The sequence below is a fragment of the Danaus plexippus genome, chromosome 4, assembly GCF_018135715.1.
Source record: "Danaus plexippus chromosome 4, MEX_DaPlex, whole genome shotgun sequence".
Classification (NCBI taxonomy): Eukaryota; Metazoa; Arthropoda; class Insecta; order Lepidoptera; family Nymphalidae; genus Danaus; species Danaus plexippus.
In genome coordinates this window covers 3887727-3910667 of record NC_083538.1, presented here as the reverse complement: position 1 = coordinate 3910667, position 22941 = coordinate 3887727, and the positions used below count along the sequence as shown (strand labels likewise).

The following is a 22941-nucleotide window of genomic DNA, read 5'->3' as shown; positions in this document are numbered from 1 at the left end:
ATAATGGAAAAATAAATAACTACTTTTGTCTATATTTATACATTTTATTACTATGACACTACTTACAATTTTACCAAGTATAAAACAGTTTTTGTTGTTTCCTAATGAAAAACTAACTTCTTAATTACTCAAGGAATTGCTATTAGTAAAAAAAAAATATCTTTAAAGTATAACTATACCCATTGGCTTTAAGGTTAATTTCATCAGTTCTAAGCTTTAAAAAAAAAAAACATTTATCTCTATTGAGTCAGTGTTAAATTATATGTATATTACTAACAAGAACTGTAATCAGCTATGAAACTTAAATTTCACTTATACATTGTACTCGGTGAAACAGAAATATTTTTGTTCTCAAGTGGTATGCAAATAAAAAACTTTGATCTAAAAATGCTAGTTTTTCTGCATACTATAAATTTAAACCATCCCAATTTTTTTGGAATAGAGTTAAACACAGACCATTAAATTTGACATAAATGTTACATTAAATGAATGCCTGAAGAAATTTTATATTTTAAATCTTTTTAACCTATTACAATGGGTAGAAAAATGTACATAAGTTAGAAGAGGCACTGTTTTAAAAGAATACCTAATGAAATGTACAGTATTTTCATAAAAAATTATACACAGCTTATCTATAATCATGAACATGTATGAGCCACAAACAAATTCACATTTGATGACCTTCCAAAAGAAATAGGATTGTAATACAATGACAGCTTAACATTTAATACTACATACAAAATAACTACTACATGATATTAGCTATCAGAATCATCATCACTTTCATCCTCAACACCAAATGATAGTAGGTTGCTATTTTTTTGTGGCTTTACTGAAGATTTATTTGACTTCTGGTTTGAGGCTTTCTTTTCTGCTGAATTGGCAGTACTCCTGGCTTTGAATACAACTTTCTGGTTCAAGTCTGCTTTACTTTCTGATTCCTCTTTCTTTAACCTCTCCTTCTCAATATCATACTCTTCAGCTGTAAGATCCCCTTTCTTCAAAACAACAATTTGCGGTTGCTCGCTATCTTCATCCTCAACAAAATCTTCTTCATCATTCTCAAGTTTATCAAATTTATGGTTAGTGTTATCATAACCAGCTTCTTTTTTGAGAATTTTTAGAAAATGTGGATCTTCAGGCTTTATATAACTAACGTTTCTTTTCCTATTCATTTTAAAGGAATTTGTTGACTATTGACGATATTTTTATTGCATTAGTTTTTTTGTCAATTTATTTTTCAATATAATGAAGTACCTAACTTGTCAGGCTAGTTATAGTGTAACTTATTTCTTTGTGTTAAAAAATATAAATATATATAATCATTTTTTCACGTATATTTATTTTTATTATTAGAAATTAGGAAATTGTCAGCTTTGATTTTGCAGCTTTTATCACCATAGTGACAAATGTTCAATTGACACCTTAATCCTTTTTACAAAACAAAACAGAGGTTATAAAACCGAGTTGAATTTATATTATTCAGCTATATTTATAAATATATTTTATTTTAAAATAATTTCAAATAACAATGAAAAATAAAATAAAATCTTTTTGATTTAATAATTATTAATTAACTTTTTAAAATATTGCACATGTTGATTCGATAAACCAGCATTTATTTTTCTTAAGTATTTTTAATTATAAGTTAGATATGTTAATTATTAGTTTTTGAAATATAAGTATATTATTAAGAATAAAATATGTTATTTATATTTTGGTTGCCACATTATTCGTTCTACTTTCCACAAACTTCTCTTGAAGCATAGACATAACGACATGTACTCTAGCTTTTTCAAGCATCACGAAAACGACGAAAACAACGGGCTAGTGTGTATGGAAGTGAATTTGACCGATTGCGCCGCATTTCATTTTTTCAGGTAAGTTGGAGTAATTACTTGAGTTACTTTATTTATTGTGATAGATATTAAAGTTTTACTACATTACAAAACAGTTTCGTTTATTATGAAAATGTCATTGTTAGTAGTACGGGGTGTGCACTTATATATTTTAAGTAATAAGATCACAAGTATTGTAGAAGATGAAGTGGCTTCTTATGAAATAATAAAAACGTTGATAGAAATGACATCCAATTTAACATTAATAACGGACTGAAATGTTTTTCTGCCTGCAAGAGGTTAAGAGCCTATACCTTTCTAATTATGTCTTAATTTATTTCAGAGGGGCATGCGATGAGGAATGAATGAAAATAAAAAACTGTATTCCTGATTTTAATTAAGATAACTAAGTTAAACATTTAAAAAGTCAACAATCAGAATGGCAACTTTAGAGCAGCAAGCTTCTAAGCTTCTTGATTTCAACCAAAAATTGGACATAACACTTCTTGATAATATCGTTGGATGTTTATATTCCACTGTTGGAGAACAGCAACGTGTTGCACAAGATATTTTAACAGCACTCAAAGAACATCCCGATGCTTGGACCCGAGTTGATACCATACTTGAGTATTCTCAGAATCAGGAAACAAAATATTATGCTCTGCAAATTTTGGAACAAGTGATTAAAACTAGGTGGAAAGTATTACCAAGAAACCAGTGTGAAGGTATTAAAAAATACATTGTGGGTCTGATTATAAAGAACTCGTCGGATCCTGCCACTATGGAAAGCAATAAGGTTTATTTAAAAAAATTAAATATGATACTTATTCAGGTCTTGAAAAGAGAATGGCCTCATAATTGGGAGACATTTATAAGTGACATTGTTGGAGCATCTAAAACTAATGAAAGCCTGTGCCAGAATAATATGGTTATCTTAAAACTTCTCAGCGAAGAAGTGTTTGTATTCAGTACAGGTGAACTAACTCAGACAAAAGCAAAACATCTAAAAGATAACATGTGTTCTGAATTCAGTCAAATTTTTAATTTATGTCAATTTGTATTAGAGAATTCACAAAATGCACCTCTGGTTGATGCAACACTTCACACACTTCTGAGATTTTTAAATTGGATTCCTCTTGGCTACATATTTGAAATGAAATTAATAAGTACACTTATTTTCAAGTTTCTGAATGTTCCCATGTTCCGCAATGTTACCCTTAGCTGCCTTACCGAAATAGCTGGTGTCACAGTAAGTAATTATGAAGAGCAGTTTGTTGCTTTACTTGTTCAAACAATGGAGCAATTGGAAGTTATGCTTCCCCTATCAACTAACATACGAGAAGCTTATGCAGCAGGTCGAGATCAAGAACAGGTTTTTATTCAAAACCTTGCTCTATTTCTATGTACTTATTTAAAAGAGCATGGACAATTAATTGAAAGGAAGGGCCTTACTAACACTCTTATGAATGCCCTCAGATACCTTGTATTAATATCTGAAGTAGAAGATGTAGAGATTTTTAAGATATGTTTAGAATTTTGGAATGCCTTAGCTGCTGATTTGTATAAGATAACGCCATGTTCCCATTCAGTAGGATTTTATAGTTTAGGGAAAAATGTTGGACGAAAAGCATTGTATGCTGATGTTCTGAGCAGTGTTCGATATATTATGATTTCAAGAATGGCAAAACCTGAAGAGGTTTTGGTTGTCGAAAATGAAAATGGTGAAGTTGTAAGAGAATTCATGAAGGACACAGACACTATAAATTTATACAAAAATATGAGAGAAACTTTGGTATATTTAACACATTTGGATTATCAAGATACTGAAAGGATTATGACTGAGAAACTTCAAAATCAAGTGAATGGCACTGAGTGGTCCTGGAAAAATCTGAATACCCTTTGTTGGGCAATTGGTTCGATATCAGGTGCCTTGACAGAAGAAGATGAAAAGAGATTTTTGGTTATTGTTATTAAAGAGCTTTTGGGGTTGTGTGAGCAAAAAAAGGGAAAAGACAATAAAGCTATTATAGCTAGTAATATCATGTATGTTGTGGGTCAGTACCCCCGCTTCCTAAGAGCTCATTGGAAATTTTTGAAAACTGTTGTTAATAAACTTTTTGAATTCATGCATGAAACCCATGATGGCGTTCAGGATATGGCATGTGATACATTTATAAAAATCGCTTTAAAGTGTCGCCGTCACTTTGTAACTACCCAAGTTGGAGAAGCTTGTCCTTTTATTGAAGAAATTTTAAGTACTATCAGTTCTATCATCTGTGATCTCCAGACACTACAAGTTCACACCTTTTACGAAGCTGTAGGCTACATGATCAGTGCACAAGTAGACCAGGTTGCACAAGAACAGCTCATTGAGAAGTACATGTTGCTTCCGAATCAGGTATGGGATGATATAATATCGCAAGCCTCTCATAATGTAGACATCTTGAAAGATGCTGAGGCTGTTAAACAACTTGTTAGTATTCTTAAAACAAATGGTCGAGCTTGTCGTGCCCTGGGCCACCCATATGTTGTCCAATTAGGCAGAATATATCTAGATATGCTCAATGTGTATAAGGTCATGTCGGAGAATATCAGCCAAGCTATAGCGTTAAACGGTGTAGTTGTGACTAAGCAGCCACTCATAAAGAATATGAGGATAATAAAAAAAGAAACTCTTAAACTAATTTCAAGTTGGGTTTCTCGTTCAACAGATAACAGTATGGTATTGGAGAATTTCATTCCTCCCTTACTTGATGCTGTTCTATTGGATTACCAAAGAACTGCGGTGCCTGATGCAAGAGAATCAGAAGTTTTATCCTGTATGGCAGCAATTGTTTATAAACTCGGAGGGCATATAACATCGGAAGTACCGAAAATCTTTGACGCGATCTTTGAATGTACTTTGGAAATGATCAATAAAGATTTTGAAGAATATCCAGAGCACAGAACCGAGTTCTTCTTGTTGTTACAGGCTGTGAACACACACTGTTTCAAAGCATTCCTAAGCATACCTCCGGCGCAATTTAAATTAGTGCTTGATTCCATTATATGGGCATTTAAACATACAATGAGAAATGTTGCTGACACTGGTCTTCAGATATTATATCGGCTGCTTCAAAACGTCGAACAACATCCCCAGGCCGCGCAGAGTTTCTACCAGACCTATTTATGTGATATACTGGAACACGTTTTTAGTGTGGTAACAGATACTTCTCACGGCGCAGGTTTGACGATGCATGCTACCATTCTAGCACATATATTCTCCTTAGTAGAAACGGGTAGAGTGACTGTTCCTCTGGGTCTCACTCCAGATAATATTCTTTATATACAGGTAAAGATTAGACTTATATGCTATAATAAAATTTATAAAAGTAATAAAATGTCTATACTCAACTCTTGTATTGATTTTTCAGGAATATGTTGCCCGTCTTCTCAAAACAGCATTCCCTCATTTGAATGATAATCAAATTAAGATTACCGTACAGGGACTGTTCAATTTGGATCAAGACATACCTGCCTTCAAAGATCATCTCAGAGATTTCTTAGTTCAAATTAGAGTGAGTTACAATTTTACAAATTACAAACAATTAAAAACCTATACTTTGGGGTTAAACTGGATTTCGTCAAGAAAGAGAAAAAAATATTCCATTTTAAAGATTGTGAAGTAAAAAAGACCAGAACTACATTTCTTTTAACATTTCAGGGCTTGTTTTGGCTCATTAAGTGTTTTAAATGATGATGAATTTCCATCTCTTTGTGTTCATGTTTCATGTATAATAAAAGTACTGTTTCCTTTCCTTGCATGGTTTGTAAATAGTTTTCATATTATTATGAAAATAATTTCAGGAGTACACGGGTGAGGACGACAGCGATCTATTTTTGGAAGAACGGCAGTTTGCTCTCAGCAAGGCACAAGAGGAGAAGAGAAGGGTCCAGTTATCTGTGCCGGGGATTATCAATCCGCATGAATTGCCGGAGGAAATGCAGGATTAATTCTAGTTTAGTAATAAAGGTTATAAATGGTAACAGTTCACTTCAATTGAGCACTCACAGAAGGCTAGGCGTTTGATTTTCCATTTTATATGATATAAAAATACTAATCATTTTTCATATTTTCATTACGAGCTTTATCTTTTAGGTGTAGTGAGACATATTCTAATTGATTTCATTTAATGCAATTATGTTAGAAATATCTCTTTTATGTTAGCTGTACTACGCAATTCAATGTTAGCATTTATAGTAATATGGTCCTGTTTTAGTGGACTGTTATCATAAGGGCAAAAAAAAAAAAATCTTGTGCTTGTTTAAAATTATATCTTGCTCTGTCAGGATGTACAAAGGGTCGCCTGGAACAATGGAAGATGATGAATGCTAGTGGCAAGCTTATAATTTTAAAACCAACAGAAATTGGTTTATATTCAAGTACAAGATGTAGTGTTACGGCCTTTTTTATTTATAGGATGAGAATCATGCAACAATCTACATTGCTAGAAAATAATTCCGAATAAGTATTTCTGTTTCAAAATAACATTGGAAGGTAGGCTCTGTGATGGAAACCAGTGTCGGATGTACGACATGTGCGCTGTGGAATCTGATTTTGTGTAGATTCTAGGAGAAACATGAATTGCTATTAGTAACATATATTTTTTTTTGTTTTGTTTAATGTTGTCAAAACTAATTTTATAATGGTCTAACCAATCGAATCAAAACATTCGCGATTTACGATTGAGTTTTGGGTCCGATTAACTGTCGAATCTTTCAATTTGTGTTTGAAATAAATGGATAATTGTATTGAAATTGTTTCACTTGCATCTTCACTTTAATGTATGAGTTTTATGGTTATATTTTTTAATCTATAATTATAGCCAGTCTTAAATGAATGTTTCTTAAAATAAACAAGATTTAAATAAAAGAGTATTTTAATTTTTGTTTTTAATATTTAATTAGAATATGTTCTTTTACGAATACATGTATGCACTTTATATGTATCTATGACTCTCAATAGTGCAGTTATGTATTTTAATAAGCTATTAAAATGGATAAAGATTACTATGAATAAATTGAAGCCACTTTTTGTTGTGAGTAAAAAGCCAAAATATAATTCAAGTAGGAAGGAAAAAAAAATCATATATGGAGTTAATTCTATGGCACTTAACTACGCTATTCGTCATATAAGAAAACTTTGCAGAACGATTGCTTCCGCAGTGAGTTTGTTTGACTTTGTGAGCAGTTTCTCCTACGTGAAAATGTATTTGTTAATAGTCGTAGTCCTTTAAACATGTCTTGAATTGTAGCGATTTAATGATTTCTTTATTTGGGCTAGGTTTAAATCATGCTATTAACCATGATTAAAAAATAACCATTTGCTCTAAATACTTGTTATACAGAATTTCAGATTTCATATAACTCATTTATGTGAAAAATAATGTAATACAACTTATTAAAATTTTCACACGTTTTTATCTTAGTAGTTGTTATGAAATGCTAATAAAAATGCGAAAAACAATTAAAACCCTCGTCGAAGTGTAAGATAGAGGAAAAATATTTCAATATCATATATGTCGCGCCGACAGCCTTCTCGTATCGAAAATATTCCTTTTCGTGTTTTCGTTCATTATAATTGTTTTCAAATTACCCACTTCACCGATGTTAATAATTTTATTAATACATCAGGTGATTAGTTTTTCCAAGTACCCACAATTGTAATACAGAATTTACCATATAAAAGTCAAAGCATAATCGTACTGAATTCATTCTACATTGGTCGCTCTTAGGAGCTACAGTGGTAGAATCTCTGCTATACAATTCTTGACATTCATTGTAAGAATTTGTTAGCAATTAACAAGTATCATTTTGAGTAAAGACTATCTTTGCTTCGAAATGGAAGCCTGTCCATCGTCATCGGTACTTAACGCCCAGACTCTGAAGCCTTTTAAAGGACTAGGGTCCTGGCCAAGGTTCCACGAGGATCCCCTCGCTCTCACATCAGAAGTGGGATGTCTTACGCCACACTTTCAACCGCCGGATCGTCTACATGAAATCGCATGTTTCAACATACAACTCCGCACGTTTTTGAAGACTCAAGAACCGTTGCCACACAATTTTTGAGATGAAGACGTTGGGGCATCTTGTTTCCTATTGAGGAACCAGAATCTTTGAACGAGTAGGAAGTTCGGATGAAAGTAATTTCCTTTCTTCAAGAAGTTCGAAACATATGACGAAGAGTTACCAACGACAAATTAAGTAAAAAAAATGCCGTTTGTGGAAGCTGCTATTGAAAATGCAGGTGACAAAAATTAAGAACGTAAGTAGTCATTCCGTACCTAAACTGATTTTTGTAGCTGCCATTGCAAGATTAAAAAGTCGAGTTAACGATGGTTATCACAAGAAACCTCCCATTTCACTTCAAACTATTATTAGATCTTATCATTTTATCATCGGATCGGGCTTATTTTGCTATAGATGCAAAACAACTTCACCCTTAGGATGCTACTGCAACAGTAATGTCAATTACTAAAGTTATTTCCTCGCAATAAGTGAACATAGCAGTCCTACATTCACCACTATGGTAAAATAAGTTCAAAATTTATCTCTTACTGCCCTTTTTGATAGTGGTACTGGTTGTGCCGTTATTAGAGCATCTTTAAAAAAAAAAAATCCTTGGTCGTCATTTACTAACGAACTAGATGGAGTCGGTTCGGTTCTGGTCATATTCCTTTCGGATAATACTATAATCGGTCTATTTATGTTTTGTCAGCTCATGACCTTTCTGTTGAGATGTTCTTGGGAACAAATTTTTAGAAAAAAAAAAAAAAAAAAAACCGGCCTCACAATTATTGTTACATATGGGGTTGGTATTTGTTTCGTTCTTAAAAATGATCCATTTAAAAACTTCAACGTAGTCATTCATAAATGTTGATATTGATTCAGACTTATAGACGTAATAAATAATACTGAATAGTTAATATACCTTAGACGAAAATAAATCATCTGCTTGCTCTTTTTGGACATATGTTCGCCGATGGCTTCGGTAGTTTTTCGATTAATATTGAGTGCTCTTTCTTCTAAAAAGTGTGTTGAATAACTCTGTTACGTAATTTCAAAAGGAAAAGTGCGTCACAGCCGACAAAAACTAAAAAATCCTATAAAATCTCCCTATTTCCAGAACCATTAACCAAGAAATACAATTCAACGGTCTTGCAAGGAGTTTTAGAAAGTCTATTCCCAATTTCTGTATACATCATAACGCCTTAACCAAGAAAAGTATAATTGGAATTCGATTCACGAACAAGAGATGACTCGTAATATGATAATATAATTCCTAACGGCTGAGCCTGTTGTCTCCATATTTTAAGAAAACCCTTCTATAGAAACATATGTCGTGGCAAGCTCTCTTGGTTATAGGGCAGTACTCATTCAAGTCCTAAAACAAAAGACAGCATGCTGTCGGTTATAGGAGAATACGAACTACTGATGCTCTTCTTTCACGTATTCACCGTTGGTGAGATTTCCTTCATAATTTTGATTTTGTTGTTGAATATAAGAAATGTGATAGACTACAGAATGCTGAGTTCAGTCCGAATCTTGTCCATTTTAAAGAATCACTGGTGAATATTATTACCCTCGGGTCATAATATGGATGAAAATGTTTAAGTTTGTCAGTATCAAGACAACTCAGATTGCTTTCCATACCAAAATAAATATAATCGTTGACAGGGGTAGTAAGTTGTTAAGAGAGGTTAAAATTTTCTGTGATCGTTTTGGAATAAGTATTTACTCCGTATAGCCAGGTATTAGCCGAGCAAATGGATCAGTAAAGTGCTTCAATCCATCTTGAAAAATTGTTTCGTGTTGATCAAGAAATTGGTAACTTCTGAATGGCATATTGCATTGGACTTTAGCTAAAGTTAAAATTTTACAAGTCATAAAACATTAGCATTTCTCCATTAACTTTACTGACACGACGTCATCATTGCTCCATTATCATCACTGCTCCATTAGAATATCTAAATTCTATAAACATAGATGGGAATATAACATTAGACCTAGGTCTTGGCGAACCCTAAGAGATTTAATAATAACCGTTATTTTTCTAAGCATGTTACAGGAAGAGGAAAACCACGAAAAATTGCTAAAAGCAACTAACCCACACAAACGGATGGCAGTGTCGCAGATTGATGAGTTTGATGACAACAAGCTTACGAATACCAACTGAAACAACCTCTACTAAATTCTCCAAAACTTTACAGGTTCTCTGACACGTACAGGATATGCGCATCTGAATCTACAAACTTCTACAAAACGATGGCATGACACGTGTAGTGTATGCACATCACATCTACAAAATTCTACAAACCGATGGCATGACACGTGTAGTGTATGCACATCACATCTACAAAATTCTACAAACCGATGGCATGACACGTGTAGTGTATGCACATCACATCTACAAAATTCTACAAACCGATGTCATGACACATAGTGCATGCACATCACATCTACAAAATTCTACAAACCGATGTCATGACACATAGTGCATGCACATCACATCTACAAAATTCTACAAACCGATGGCATGACACGTGTAGTGTATGCACATCACACCTACAAGATTCTACAAACCGATGTCATGACACGTAGTGCATGCACATCATATCTACAAAATTCTACAAACCGATGGCATAACACGTGTAGTGTATGCACATCACATCTACAAAATTCTACAAACCGATGGCATGACACGTGTAGTGTATGCACATCACATCTACAAAATTCTACAAACCGATGTCATGACACATAGTGCATGCACATCACATCTACAAAATTCTACAAACCGATGGCATGGCACGTGTAGTGTATGCACATCACACCTACAAGATTCTACAAACCGATAGCATGACACGTGTAGTGTATGCACATATAGACCTCTCCAAAATTCTAGTCGCATCCTTACATCGAAAATCGAAAGAAATTTCTAGAAATATTTAGATTTGATTTCGAAGTCACAATATATTATGAGAACTAGACGTTGGCGCTGAGCACGCACCAACCGTCAGTATGGCCGTGTCGCGCCGACAGCCTTCTCGTATCGAAAATATTCCTTTTCGTGTTTTCGTTCATTATAATTGTTTTCAAATTACCCACTTCACCGATGTTAATAATTTTATTAATACATCAGGTGATTAGTTTTTCCAAGTACCCACAATTGTAATACAGAATTTACCATATAAAAGTCAAAGCATAATCGTACTGAATTCATTCTACATTGGTCGCTCTTAGGAGCTACAGTGGTAGAATCTCTGCTATACAATTCTTGACATTCATTGTAAGAATTTGTTAGCAATTAACAAGTATCATTTTGAGTAAAGACTATCTTTGCTTCGAAATGGAAGCCTGTCCATCGTCATCGGTACTTAACGCCCAGACTCTGAAGCCTTTTAAAGGACTAGGGTCCTGGCCAAGGTTCCACGAGGATCCCCTCGCTCTCACATATACAAAGTCAAAATTGAGTTCATTTTTCAAAAGATAGGTATGAGGAATACACTTACAAAGTGTAAAAATATTTGACAGATTTTTTCTTAACTTTTATAAATAAAACTTAACTGATGGTCATACTATTAATGCATAAAACTCTTCAACTTAAAATTCATAATTTTTTTGAGTTAATCAACTTCGATCTCTTCTTAATCAACTTCGATCATAAACCTTATTATAAGATTAATTTCATAACTAGGATAAAATTATTAATTTTTTTTATAGAAAAGGGTTTGTCGATTCTGATAATTTTATTTTCAAGATTGTCTGTAGATGAAATCGAGGGATTTGTGTTTAAGTAAAATGAAGTTGTCTTACATTAGTCTATATCGTCTTTTTTAAATAGACAATCTAACCAATTTAAATGTATAGAGACTATAGGCACACACTAACAAATATGAGATCCTTATAAAATATCATTTGATAATCTTTTTTTTATTTTAAATGTTTTTATTACGAATTTTCAATTATATTGTTGATAAATAAATTCAAAAACCAGATGCCAGAGCTTCACTCGATAAAAAAAAGTAAATTGTCAAGAATCGTCCATGATGAAAATCTATAATATCACATTGCAGTAAATTAAAAAATCTATTGAGTATTTTTTTCATATTCCTGAAATATATTTCATCTGAATTGTTTTAAATACAAAATTAAAATGGTAAACGAAGAAAATTCTTCCGGCGATGCGTCGGATAAATTAGTACCTAGTGATAGCGCTCCGAGACAAAACGAGATGTCTAATGAAAATGTCGATGTAAGTATTAAAATTATTGTAAATTATCTTAAATAATCCCGATTATATTTTCAATTGTATAATTTCATACTCTAACAAAAAATATTACATACAAATAATGTTTGATAATATCTTATTGATTTGAATGTTAAATATATATTTTAGTATAATTTTACTTCTCTTATTTTGATTTTAGATTACTCCACAAAGTGATGAGCAGAGGCAGAGGCAGCCAACAAAAATGGAATCATTTCTTGCTATAACAAAATCTTTGATTATTAGAGGTTTAGTTGTTTACCTTATAACATCAATGTTTCGTCAGCCCTCACCACCTAAGGCCGACGTGAATAGTCCTTCAGGAGTAGCTAGACTGCCTGCTATTAATATGTTCCCTAATGGAACAGTTGTAGATATGTACACCTATCTGTCAGAAAAAGAATTTTTATATCAATTTGAAGATGCTAAGTTATTATGGAAGCTTCCAGGATTAATTTACGGTGATTGGCATGGAGGTCAAAATGGAGATGGCACATTTACTCAATCTGCGGAATTTATAGCACCAGAGAGTTTAAAAAATAATGGGTCTATATACCTCCATGTTTATGTTGTGCCAGTCGGAAAATCCCCTGATCCAAAAGATAAAGTTAATTATGCGGGACCTTACATTACATATGGAAAGAAAATGGTTAATAAATATAAAAAATTAAAATATCAAAAGACTCATAATTTATTAACCGGGCAAACGGAGAAGTCTGAGGAGGAAGTAAAAAAAGCTGAAACATTGAAAGAGGAGATTGTATCACACTGGCATCCCAACTTAACAATAAATCTGGTAACAGATCAAACTAACTGGATGCAGGGTAGTGTGCCACCACCTCTTGATGAGTTCATCCATTTCTTACCTGAAGGGAAGGAGTATAAGCCTGCAGTGTTCCTAAATGACTATTGGAACATGTTGAGAGATTATGTTCCTCTCAATAAGACTACCACTAAGCTCCAATTACAGCTTACTTTCCAACCTCTTAGTCTATTTAAATGGCAATTATATACCGCTCAGGCTATGAGAGATAAGTTAAACATGTTTTCAGCATTAGGTGCTGAAGAACAAGATGAGGAACAAGATACTGTCAAAGAATTACTATTAGATACATCCCCTTATTTGCTAGCATTGACTATTTCAGTCTCTATCCTCCATTCAATATTTGAGTTGCTGGCATTCAAAAATGATATTCAGTTCTGGAATAACCGACAATCTCTCGAGGGTTTATCCGTCAGATCGGTTTTCTTTAACGTTTTCCAATCGACGGTGGTACTACTTTACGTGTTAGACAATGAGACAAATGTTATGGTGAGAATTTCATGCTTTATAGGTCTGTTGATTGAGGTATGGAAGATCAACAAAGTAATGGATGTTAAGTTAAATAGAGAAGATAGGATATTGGGATTTCCAAAGTTATCGTTTAAAGATAAGGGTTCTTATGTAGAATCTAGTACTAGAGAGTATGATATTCTAGCCTTCAGATATCTCAGCTGGGGCTGCTTCCCACTGCTCATTGGATATGGAGTGTATTCTTTACTATATCTAGAACACAAAGGATGGTATTCGTTTATTCTGAACATGATGTATGGGTATCTGCTTACCTTTGGCTTTATTATGATGACGCCACAGTTGTTTATTAATTACAAATTGAAGTCGGTGGCTCATTTGCCATGGCGCATGATGACATACAAGTTCCTTAATACATTCATCGATGACATCTTTGCATTTGTTATCAAAATGCCAACAATGTACCGCCTGGGATGTTTCAGAGATGGTATGTACATTTGTAAATTTATAAATAGTTTTTTAATATGTAAATATATCTTTTCTTTGTTTCTTGCTATCAGAAGTTTTGTCATTTACATAACTTAAGCGTAAATTACAATAGCAAAAGTGTTTTAATCATAGTGTAATATTAACTTTAAAGGAATCAACAAACGTACACTACAGAGGTATTTTTGCTATGAGACATATGACTTGAATTTTGTTATTTTTATTTTTAACCGTATATTGTGATTTACCATTCATATCGTAATTTCTATAGTGGATTTGAAATAGCTTTACTGTAATTTCGTAATGAGGTCAGTTTGTTTGTTGATATGACGATTATTTAACATGAACTTATTTAATATTATCTGAAGGTAGTTTTTTAGTTTTTGATAGAATTGAATCTGAGTTTGCAAAAGTTTGTAATTTTTATTTTTTACATTTATGTACATAAATATGTCCATTTATATTTTAAAATATACATTTATTTCAGACATTGTATTCTTCATATTCCTCTATCAGCGATGGATCTACAAAGTCGATCACAAGAGAGTCAATGAGTTTGGTTTCTCCGGGGAAATGGAACAGCAGAGACAAGTAGATGGGAACGGCACCCTCGCCATTGAGGGACAGGATAAAGCTGATAAGAAAAACGATTAAGTATTAGTAAAATTTTAGCTAGTATTTAATAATGAGCTATAAATTATATGTAACTGGTGAATGTTGCTTGACGAAATCATTTTGTTGTTGAAGAAACACATTGTATTTCATTAAGGTTTCCGTGGATATAATTTCTAAATGTCTATGCATTTATGTAATGTAGAATGTAAATTACTACAAGTCTTATCATGGATGTATTTTACTAGTTTATAAATTAATTTAAGACGGAATAATGTAACCTATTTTCATTACTAGCACAAAATAATTAATAATATATTGTCATATAATACCATAGACGTAGAGTAATCCGGAGTAACTGCACTTAGTATATTAAATTAGTGAAATTTATTTATGAACATTGTTTTGTGACCTCACAGATTCATGATATTTGTTGACATTGTATTTATATTGTTAAAGTTTTAGTGCTATCATGTTTTTATCATGTTCTACATCTCTTTCAAGATTTTAATGTTTATGTATTTACTGATAGTAGCAATAGCTTTGCGTTGTTGAATACATATTTTTAATTTATATAAAAATTACTTTAAATTGAACAATAAAATAAAATGAGAGTTTTGTGTGTTGTGTGCGGGCTGTTAAATAGCTACTTTATATATTTCTCACTAAGACATATTCATGTTTACATTAGATAAAAAAATATATATGATACCATTAGGGTATTTTCTATAATTAATGCCAATTAAATTCCTTTGTTGTTGAAGATATGTTTAGTTTCATTGTTCAAGTCTTGTTAATACAGAAATGGCAATGTTGGTGTTCCTTATTGTAATCTTTCCTTGATATGGTATGTTTCAATGTTGCCAAGCAATAATATGGGCTGTTTATTATTTAGTATGTGTGAATGTGACTATGATAATTAGATAATCTGCTTTTAAATTACTTGAATTCAATGAGGTTTTTATTCTTAAATTAATTAATTTTATTACAGTTATTTATTCTTATTAAAATGTTTACAAATTCTGGTATTTTAAAATTTTCTTAAGTTACAATATAGTTTTAATTCCAAACAGTTATTGTTTGAAGTATTTAGTCTGTAGCTCAATAAATCGTTGTTGCAAAATTGTTTTATTTTTGAGTGTTTTCCTTATTATACATAGCTGGTAGGAATAAAATACGAAATAAGTTTTTTATATGATGATTTTTAATAAGACTTCCTAAATAAAAAAAAATGTGCGTGGAGTCCCTCCGTGGGGAAGAAGTGAGACTTTGTTATGTTGGAATCAAAACAAGAAGGGGTAGAAAATTATTTTTATGGAGATTTTAGTGTCTCTTTAAGACAAACTTTATTAACGTTACTTACAAGTCACAATTGATTGCCTGCAAACGTTCGAGCGCCACGCGTTCGCTGTTTTCTTTGTCACCACCCCCTCCCCGAGCCTTAAACGTTTAAACATTAACGCAACCTTGTCGGAAATCGCATAAGACGCTGCAATAAAATAGTTACAAGATGGAAATAATTAAAATATTAAATTATTTATAATAATTAGATTTTATTTATAACCATTGATAATTCCAAAAAATATAACATTTTTAATGTATGACCGAAAAGGTTTTCAACCAAAACCAGACTTAGTCTTTGTTTATTTTAGATGAAACTTACAGTTACTAGAATATATTTAAGTTTAAATTTTTTATTGAAATCTAAGAGTATATTTATATAAACATGGTTGAATGTCCAAATAAAATATTAAAACTTTACAAAAATCGTAGACAATATCATCACATCAATGTACATGGCGAAAAAAAAAAGAGGCAAAAGGCCTTAAATTCTGAAAAATACTGGTTTTTTTAACAGATCATGTTTTTTTCCAAATATTTACAACAATATTTATATTTATTTTATAAGTAAAAGTTTAATCGCGCCAGAAATCTAAGATAATATTATTAGAAAATATCCACGACACTATAACATTATCATACACTAAATACTACACCAGTAGTAGCAGTAAAATCTGTGTATATCATCGTGAAGGGTTGTCAGTTGACATACATGAATAAGTTTCTTTACATCTACGACGTCTTCCTAAATACGTCCCCATGATATTCCTATATAGCTCATTAATTTGTTCTGTCCTATTTTTATAACAAACACATTAGAGACGTACATTTGAATAATTAAAAGAAATGATAGTAAAAAAAAAAACTATATTCGGTTTTTCAGACAAGAAGCAGCTAACAATTTTTTTTATTTACATTGACATTGAGTTTTGACATTTCTATACACTATATAAGACCATAGAGTTATAGCCATTAGTTTACTACTAGAATATATTATACAATATTATAATCTGTTCGGACAACCCGGTGCCCAATGTCCGAAGGCGCCACAACGAAAACATCTCCCGTATCCCCCGTAGAAGGATCCTGGTATTCCTGGCACGTAACTGGTACTGCTTAAAGGAGATTCACCTGTCAATTAGATTTATAGTTATATTTTAAATCCGGCTCAACTCGACTACAATTATTTTTGAATAAAAATAAACACTGTTAAAATAAAAGAGGCTTAAGTTACTTCTTAATAAAAGCAGCTACCTGCCAGTGAAGGTTCTATCGAAATCGGTTCATTTTATTCAGAGAGATAGTCATAAATTTGTCATTTTTGTACTGTATACATATGATATAGATATATCACCAAGGTACTTGTTACTTAAAAGTACATTTTTTTTCAAACCCTTAACTAGGTTAATACATTGTCTCGTGATGTAGGGCAGAAGAAATAATCAAATCTATTATAAATACTTTTTTTTTTAAACAAACAATTACCTGTTGAATCAACATCGAAGTCGTGCCCGTCAGATCCACTGTTGGAATAGGTATGGTCGCTGAGTGAGCCGTAGTCGAAGAAGCTATACAATAATATAAATAAAAAATGTATACATATTTAAATAAAGTAATTACTTTGTTATTTTGTATACAAATTACACGTATTCTAAAAACGCAGATTAAGAATCTTCTATAAAGTTGATACATTGAACACATGAAGCAAATTTTTTATAGAAATCATAATTGCTTAACTTTTAATTGTTTAACAGAAACAGTTTTTTAACAGAAAACCTTTTTTTTTTATAAAAGGTGAATATTGGTAACACTAGTCTTAAAAATGGTTTATTGTCGTGCATATAGTGTTCTAACTTATATAATGTCACTCACTCGTCGTCCTCCGCCTCCTCCTCGAAGGAGTCGCTTTCCTCTTCGTACTCATCCGAATTTCTTCTAAAAAATTTCATTATATTATGCACAGAATTTTTTTTTTGTTTTATGTCAGATCAGTAAATTTTATTCCATAACTAAATTAGTTGGATAAAGAAAAATATATTTCAACAACGTTATTTTGTAAAGCAGTGATTTTACAAGGCTTTTTAGTTTAATTTGTTATTCGGTTATGATTGTTACTGGCTGGTGATAAAATTATTGTTAGTAAAATTTTCTATTTATAAAGAAATGATGAGATGGACATGCCTACCGGTAACTTTTCAATTGATCTTGACGCGCCAGTTCACATTCAAGCTCTGTGAACAAAACAGCTTCATAAAGATAGCAATATTTTTTAACAAAACTATTAATGTAATGTGATATTAACTGTTTCCATATTATTCATATAGCAGTTTTATATACATGTTTAATCACTACCCGCAGAGTACAGCCAAGCTAATTATAAAAAGGTTTCAACCAAAAAATATTTAATATGTTGGCACATTATGAAGCTGCCTTGTACTTGAATTTAAGTAAATAACATACCATCCCGACTTTTGAGTAAATTGCTCCTTTTCTGTTTCATTTCTTCTGATAAACTCAATAACATCTTCTCTATAAATGAGTCTAGAACTAAACTTTTACACTCCGATGTTATCGGTGCACTGAAATGACAAAAGTGACAAATATATTCAGAGACTATAAATTAGGTTGACTGTCTAAAATTATTCAACAGTGTAGTTTTGTCCTGTCATATGAAATAAAATAAAACTTATTTACAAAAATAGTACTTGTTATATGTCTATTAATAATTCTGATAAAGGAAGCCTTTAATTAAATGGAGTAGCTATTTCCCTTTAATTGATAGTAATAAAACTATGTATATAGAATAACAAATATAAAAGTAGCTTATCATACAGCCAATCTGAGCTGCCAATCTAAACATTTCAGGTTCTATCTTGAATAAAGTCTTGTAAAATTGTAAAATATACTATTTTGGTATAAGTACTATGTATTTTCAAGCATTAAGTTATTAATAAAGAACTTAATCCAATACTACAAATGGGCCGTCAAAATTATTATGTACAGAAAAAAAAAAATACATCAAAATATATGATATTGATTGAAAACACAGTGCATTTTTATAGGAAAACGACTGTCATTATAGAACAGATAATAACAGAACATGTTACTTGATGATACTATTACGATTATACATTTTATTTGGTAGGAGGCACTAGTATATGTATATATAATATTATTTTGTTACTAAGGTATAAATAACAATATCTCACCGGCATATTGGACATTCCTTTTTTTTCTTTTTCCACATGGTTATGCAATATTTGCAAAATGTATGCGAACAATTAAGTGTTGTAGCCTGAACAAAGAGTTCAGCACATATGCTACACTGTAATTCACTTTCCATTATTTCACCAAATTCTGTTATTGTGTCTTTAGAACAGCCCCCCTTATTTTCTGGTGATGTGTTATGTTCTAGAAGCTTCTTGTTCTCATTTTCTACATTGTGAAGTTGATTTCGAACCTAAAATGAAAGTGTGAAGGTTCACATTAGCTTATCTTGTAAAGTTTGATAAAATATTGTTGGTTATATAGAAATGTTTAAATATGCGTAAAATTTTTAAATATAGGGTTTTATCATACTCTCTCTAATTGTTCCTGCAATGAGTTTATAACTTCAGTAGATTGTTCCGCTTGTTTCTGGATCCTTTCTGCTGCTAAGGCCGCCAGCTCTATCTCCCTTTCTGTCACTCTAGTCTATGAAAACAAAAAAAAAAGTTGATAAAAAACCATATGTATATATGTAATAATTTAAAACAATTTCTACATCATACCTTCAATTTTTCTATAGATTCCACCGCATTTTGTTGAGCCTCTTTTAATTGCTTTTGAATTTCCTCTCTCTCATTTTTCTAAAAAAAAAAAAAACTGTAGTTTTATAATAAAATAAGAAACAACAAATGCTTTGACTCAAAACCGATTTTGTGTTTAACATTATTTATATATTCAAAAGAAACAGACATAAGCATGTATAAGCTAAAATACAGTTATAAAATGTGTAAGATTTTTTTTCTTGTATGCATTCCACAGTATTTCTCACAGAATATAAAATATACATATGTATTTAGTGAAAATATGCTGAAAATTTTGTCAAGACGGAGACAAAATGTTGGTTTAATTTTATAATTTAGTAATAAATGACAATTGTAATTACCAGCTGTTCCATTTTAATTTGATCCTCATTTTTCATTTTTTTCATCTCTTCCATTTGGTCGTTTAGTTTTTGTAACGCCTCCCTCTTTTGTATCTCTGTCAACTTCACCTGCTTCTCCAAAGAACCCTTGATATTGTTTAGTTCCGTTATTAGTTCCAACTCCTTTTTCCTCTTCTCTTCCGTCAATTCACTCAACTCCTATTATGGTATGTAAAAATTTTTAAATAAAAAAATTCTTGGAATTGAAATCAAAATTATTGTATGTGTAAGTGTTAATAGAGATTATATGTAGCTAAATTAATTTGTTATGTAGGAAAATTTGGCTGAAAAAGTGGTTTATTCATTATAATACATGTTTCTGATTTGATAATTTAAATACTTTTGTAATATCAAAGGAACAAATTAATATGTAGGTAAATTAAAATTAACCTTTATTTACTTTTATTTATTATGAATCTCATGCTGACATGTCGATTATATGGTAAATTATATGTACTGCCTTATTCATACACCTGACAGAGGACACTAGTTTGATTGGCTTAGCAACTGATATGCTGTTTTCCGGAGGTTGTCAGTCCAAATTTAATTTAAAAGAATGAAATTTTTCATAGCTTTAATTAATACTCATTATATTTTAGACATACCTTTTCCTTTGCAAGTTTTAATGATTCCGTTTCCTTCTGAAGTAGTTCTTGGAACTGCTTTTTTTCTTTTGTCCGTAACTCCTCTTGTTCTCTCATTTTCACCGTTAATTTTTCCAACATCTCCTGTTTCGAAGAAGACTCCCGGTTTAATTCTAAAAGGAACTCCTCTCTCTCTTTCTTAAGCTTTTCTTTAAGTATTTTATTTTCCTTGACGAGTTTCATTTCACTTTCATTATGTTTTTTAATTTGTTCCTAAAAAATATTTGTAATTAATTTAAATTGCTTTTAAGAAAACATTTGTGTATTCCATTATAATATTTTTTTTACAAATTCTGTTATTTTAGTTGAATATATTGTATAAGGTTGGGAATGAATTGAAAAAAGACCATTATGAGTTAAATGTGAGTTCTCAAGTGAGACAATTTAATTTATTTTTAATTTAAATTTAAGCATTCTTAGTTTAAAACTTATGTATTCCAATATGAGCACTAAAATTAATATTTTTGAGAAAATTATATTCTTTTTATTAATAGACAATACCTTTAAATCTTCCAGTTTTGCATTCATGGCATTTTTTAGATTAGTTAATTGTGTTTCTCTCTCTTCTATGAGTTGTGACTTTTGTTTTTGGACTTCATCTTTCTCACCTTTCAAGTTATTAATTTGACTTGAATATTCACTTTCTAATATATTAATTTTTCTTTTCATTTCAGTTTCAAGTTGTTCTTTTAAGAGCAGATTTGTGGTTTTCATTTGTTTTGTATTCTCTATCTTGTCTTCAATGCGTTTCATTTCATAGTTTTGGGACTCTTCAAATTTAATCTTTACATTGCTTATGAGATTAGTACATGTGTTGGTTTCTAATTTAATACGTTTTCTTGATGAAGGTAAAAAGTCATCATCTACATAATTAAAATTATACACAAATTCTTTCGTTGGATCCAGTTCAATAATATCACCATGTTTTAAGTTTCTTTTATTACCTTTTCCCAATGTCTTACCGTTTATTACGATACCAAAGGTGCTATTGTCGTTTATGATCCAATCATTTTCACATTTTTGAAAAATACAATGATTTCTTGAAATAGCCAAAAATGGAATTACTGTCATGTTATTCAAGCCTCGCCCAATAGTAAACTGAAAACAGTTATTCACACAACAAAATTAGTAAAATATATAAGATACAACAACATTAAATGAAATAACTGTAGACTTACTTCTTCAGAGGAAATATTTATTTCTCTTAAATGTTGAAATTCATTTTTTAAAGGCTTACAAGATATTAATTTTGCATATGTTTCATCCATTTTTAAATAATATTTTGTAACAATAAAACATTAAAATTCTTTCTTTAAGGGATAAAACAACATAACAAGAAAATTGAATAATCTGTCAATGTCAAAATTGACAAAACGATATTGATGTTATTCATAAACTTAACTATTAACGCCACTAACCAAAAAGAAGAAGAAGAAGAAGAACTTAACTCTGACACTTTTTATGGGATAATATATATATATAGCCTAACGGTATGTATAAATAAAAATACAATTATAGAAAATATATATTTTTTTGTATACACAAAATTTACTCGTAAAAAATATGAATCAGGGAACCCCTTCTATTTTTTCAGTATTAAATAAGCTTTGCAAAAGCTGTTTATAAGTAAAAAATATCACTATATAATAAGTTGTAGGTCTTTGTTTACTAAAGAATTAGCAACACTTGTGTTACAGTGGAATTTTACTGAAGTTTTTTCTGATCAAATCAGAGAAATATTTTTTGTATTATTAAGCACTTAATTAGTGATAACTACATAGGTTTTGGAAAAAATATATATATTCGTTGTCGAGATACTGAGACATATCACGGGAAATTATCTAATATAATTTCTCGAACGAGTCGAATAATAATCAGGTGCGTCGATAAACAATTAAGCATTATACTAAATTTCTGGTATAATTTATTAAATTCTCCTATATCAACATTAAATTTTGGGGGGTTAATCTTGATAGGTCTTGCCCTAGAATGTTGAATCATTTTTAAGTTCGGTGTCATACCATATTGGAGTGAAAACATCTTGTTCATGTACACCTCACTGCAAAAATTAGCTGGGTTTAGGTGTGGGTTCTATATCATGATTGAAATTTGGACATTCGAGTATAAATTTTTCGATATGGATAACGTCTAAAATGAAACTAAGTATTTCGCATACAACGCGTTTTTTTTATTATTTTATTTTTATAAGTTCCCGACGTTTCGATTAGTTTTCT

At 31.1% G+C, this 22941-nt stretch overlaps 4 protein-coding genes across 7 annotated transcripts; 2 read left to right on the top strand and 2 right to left on the bottom strand.

Annotated features, from left to right (window-relative positions):
• Window positions 1–23: 23 nt before the first annotated feature.
• Window positions 24–1417, bottom strand: LOC116768715 (uncharacterized protein KIAA1143 homolog). The gene has a single exon (XM_032659511.2). The coding sequence runs from the start codon at window positions 1173–1175 to the stop codon at window positions 759–761; it is 417 nt and encodes a 138-aa protein (XP_032515402.1). The 5' UTR covers window positions 1176–1417; the 3' UTR covers window positions 24–758.
• Window positions 1418–1731: 314 nt separating this feature from the next.
• Window positions 1732–6629, top strand: LOC116768324 (exportin-1). Its single transcript, XM_032659011.2, has 4 exons — window positions 1732–1880; window positions 2182–5169; window positions 5252–5395; window positions 5685–6629. The coding sequence occupies exons 2-4, from the start codon at window positions 2278–2280 to the stop codon at window positions 5829–5831; spliced, it is 3183 nt and encodes a 1060-aa protein (XP_032514902.1). The 5' UTR covers window positions 1732–1880; window positions 2182–2277; the 3' UTR covers window positions 5832–6629.
• A 5272-nt stretch (window positions 6630–11901) lies between these two features.
• Window positions 11902–15656, top strand: LOC116768433 (putative lipid scramblase CLPTM1). The gene is made up of 3 exons (XM_032659153.2): window positions 11902–12129; window positions 12305–13922; window positions 14409–15656. Exons 1-3 carry the CDS (start codon window positions 12031–12033, stop codon window positions 14573–14575), a joined length of 1884 nt encoding a protein of 627 aa, XP_032515044.1. The 5' UTR covers window positions 11902–12030; the 3' UTR covers window positions 14576–15656.
• Window positions 15657–16066: 410 nt separating this feature from the next.
• On the bottom strand, window positions 16067–22048 carry LOC116768486 (E3 ubiquitin-protein ligase RNF8-like). Of its 4 annotated transcripts, none has more exons than XM_032659220.2 (12): window positions 21886–22048; window positions 21209–21805; window positions 20669–20920; window positions 20025–20222; window positions 19645–19722; window positions 19454–19567; window positions 19084–19334; window positions 18335–18453; window positions 18060–18105; window positions 17747–17809; window positions 17360–17442; window positions 16067–17005 (listed from the first exon to the last, which is right to left on the bottom strand). In XM_032659220.2, exons 1-12 carry the CDS (start codon window positions 21973–21975, stop codon window positions 16878–16880), a joined length of 2019 nt encoding a protein of 672 aa, XP_032515111.2. In that variant the 5' UTR covers window positions 21976–22048; the 3' UTR covers window positions 16067–16877. The 4 variants fall into 4 exon arrangements, with proteins under 4 accessions (XP_032515111.2, XP_061380124.1, XP_061380128.1 ...); XM_061524140.1 differs by having other exon boundaries at window positions 17747–17806; XM_061524144.1 differs by lacking the exon at window positions 18060–18105 and having other exon boundaries at window positions 17747–17806; window positions 21886–22047.
• Between the last annotated feature and the right edge of the window lie 893 nt (window positions 22049–22941).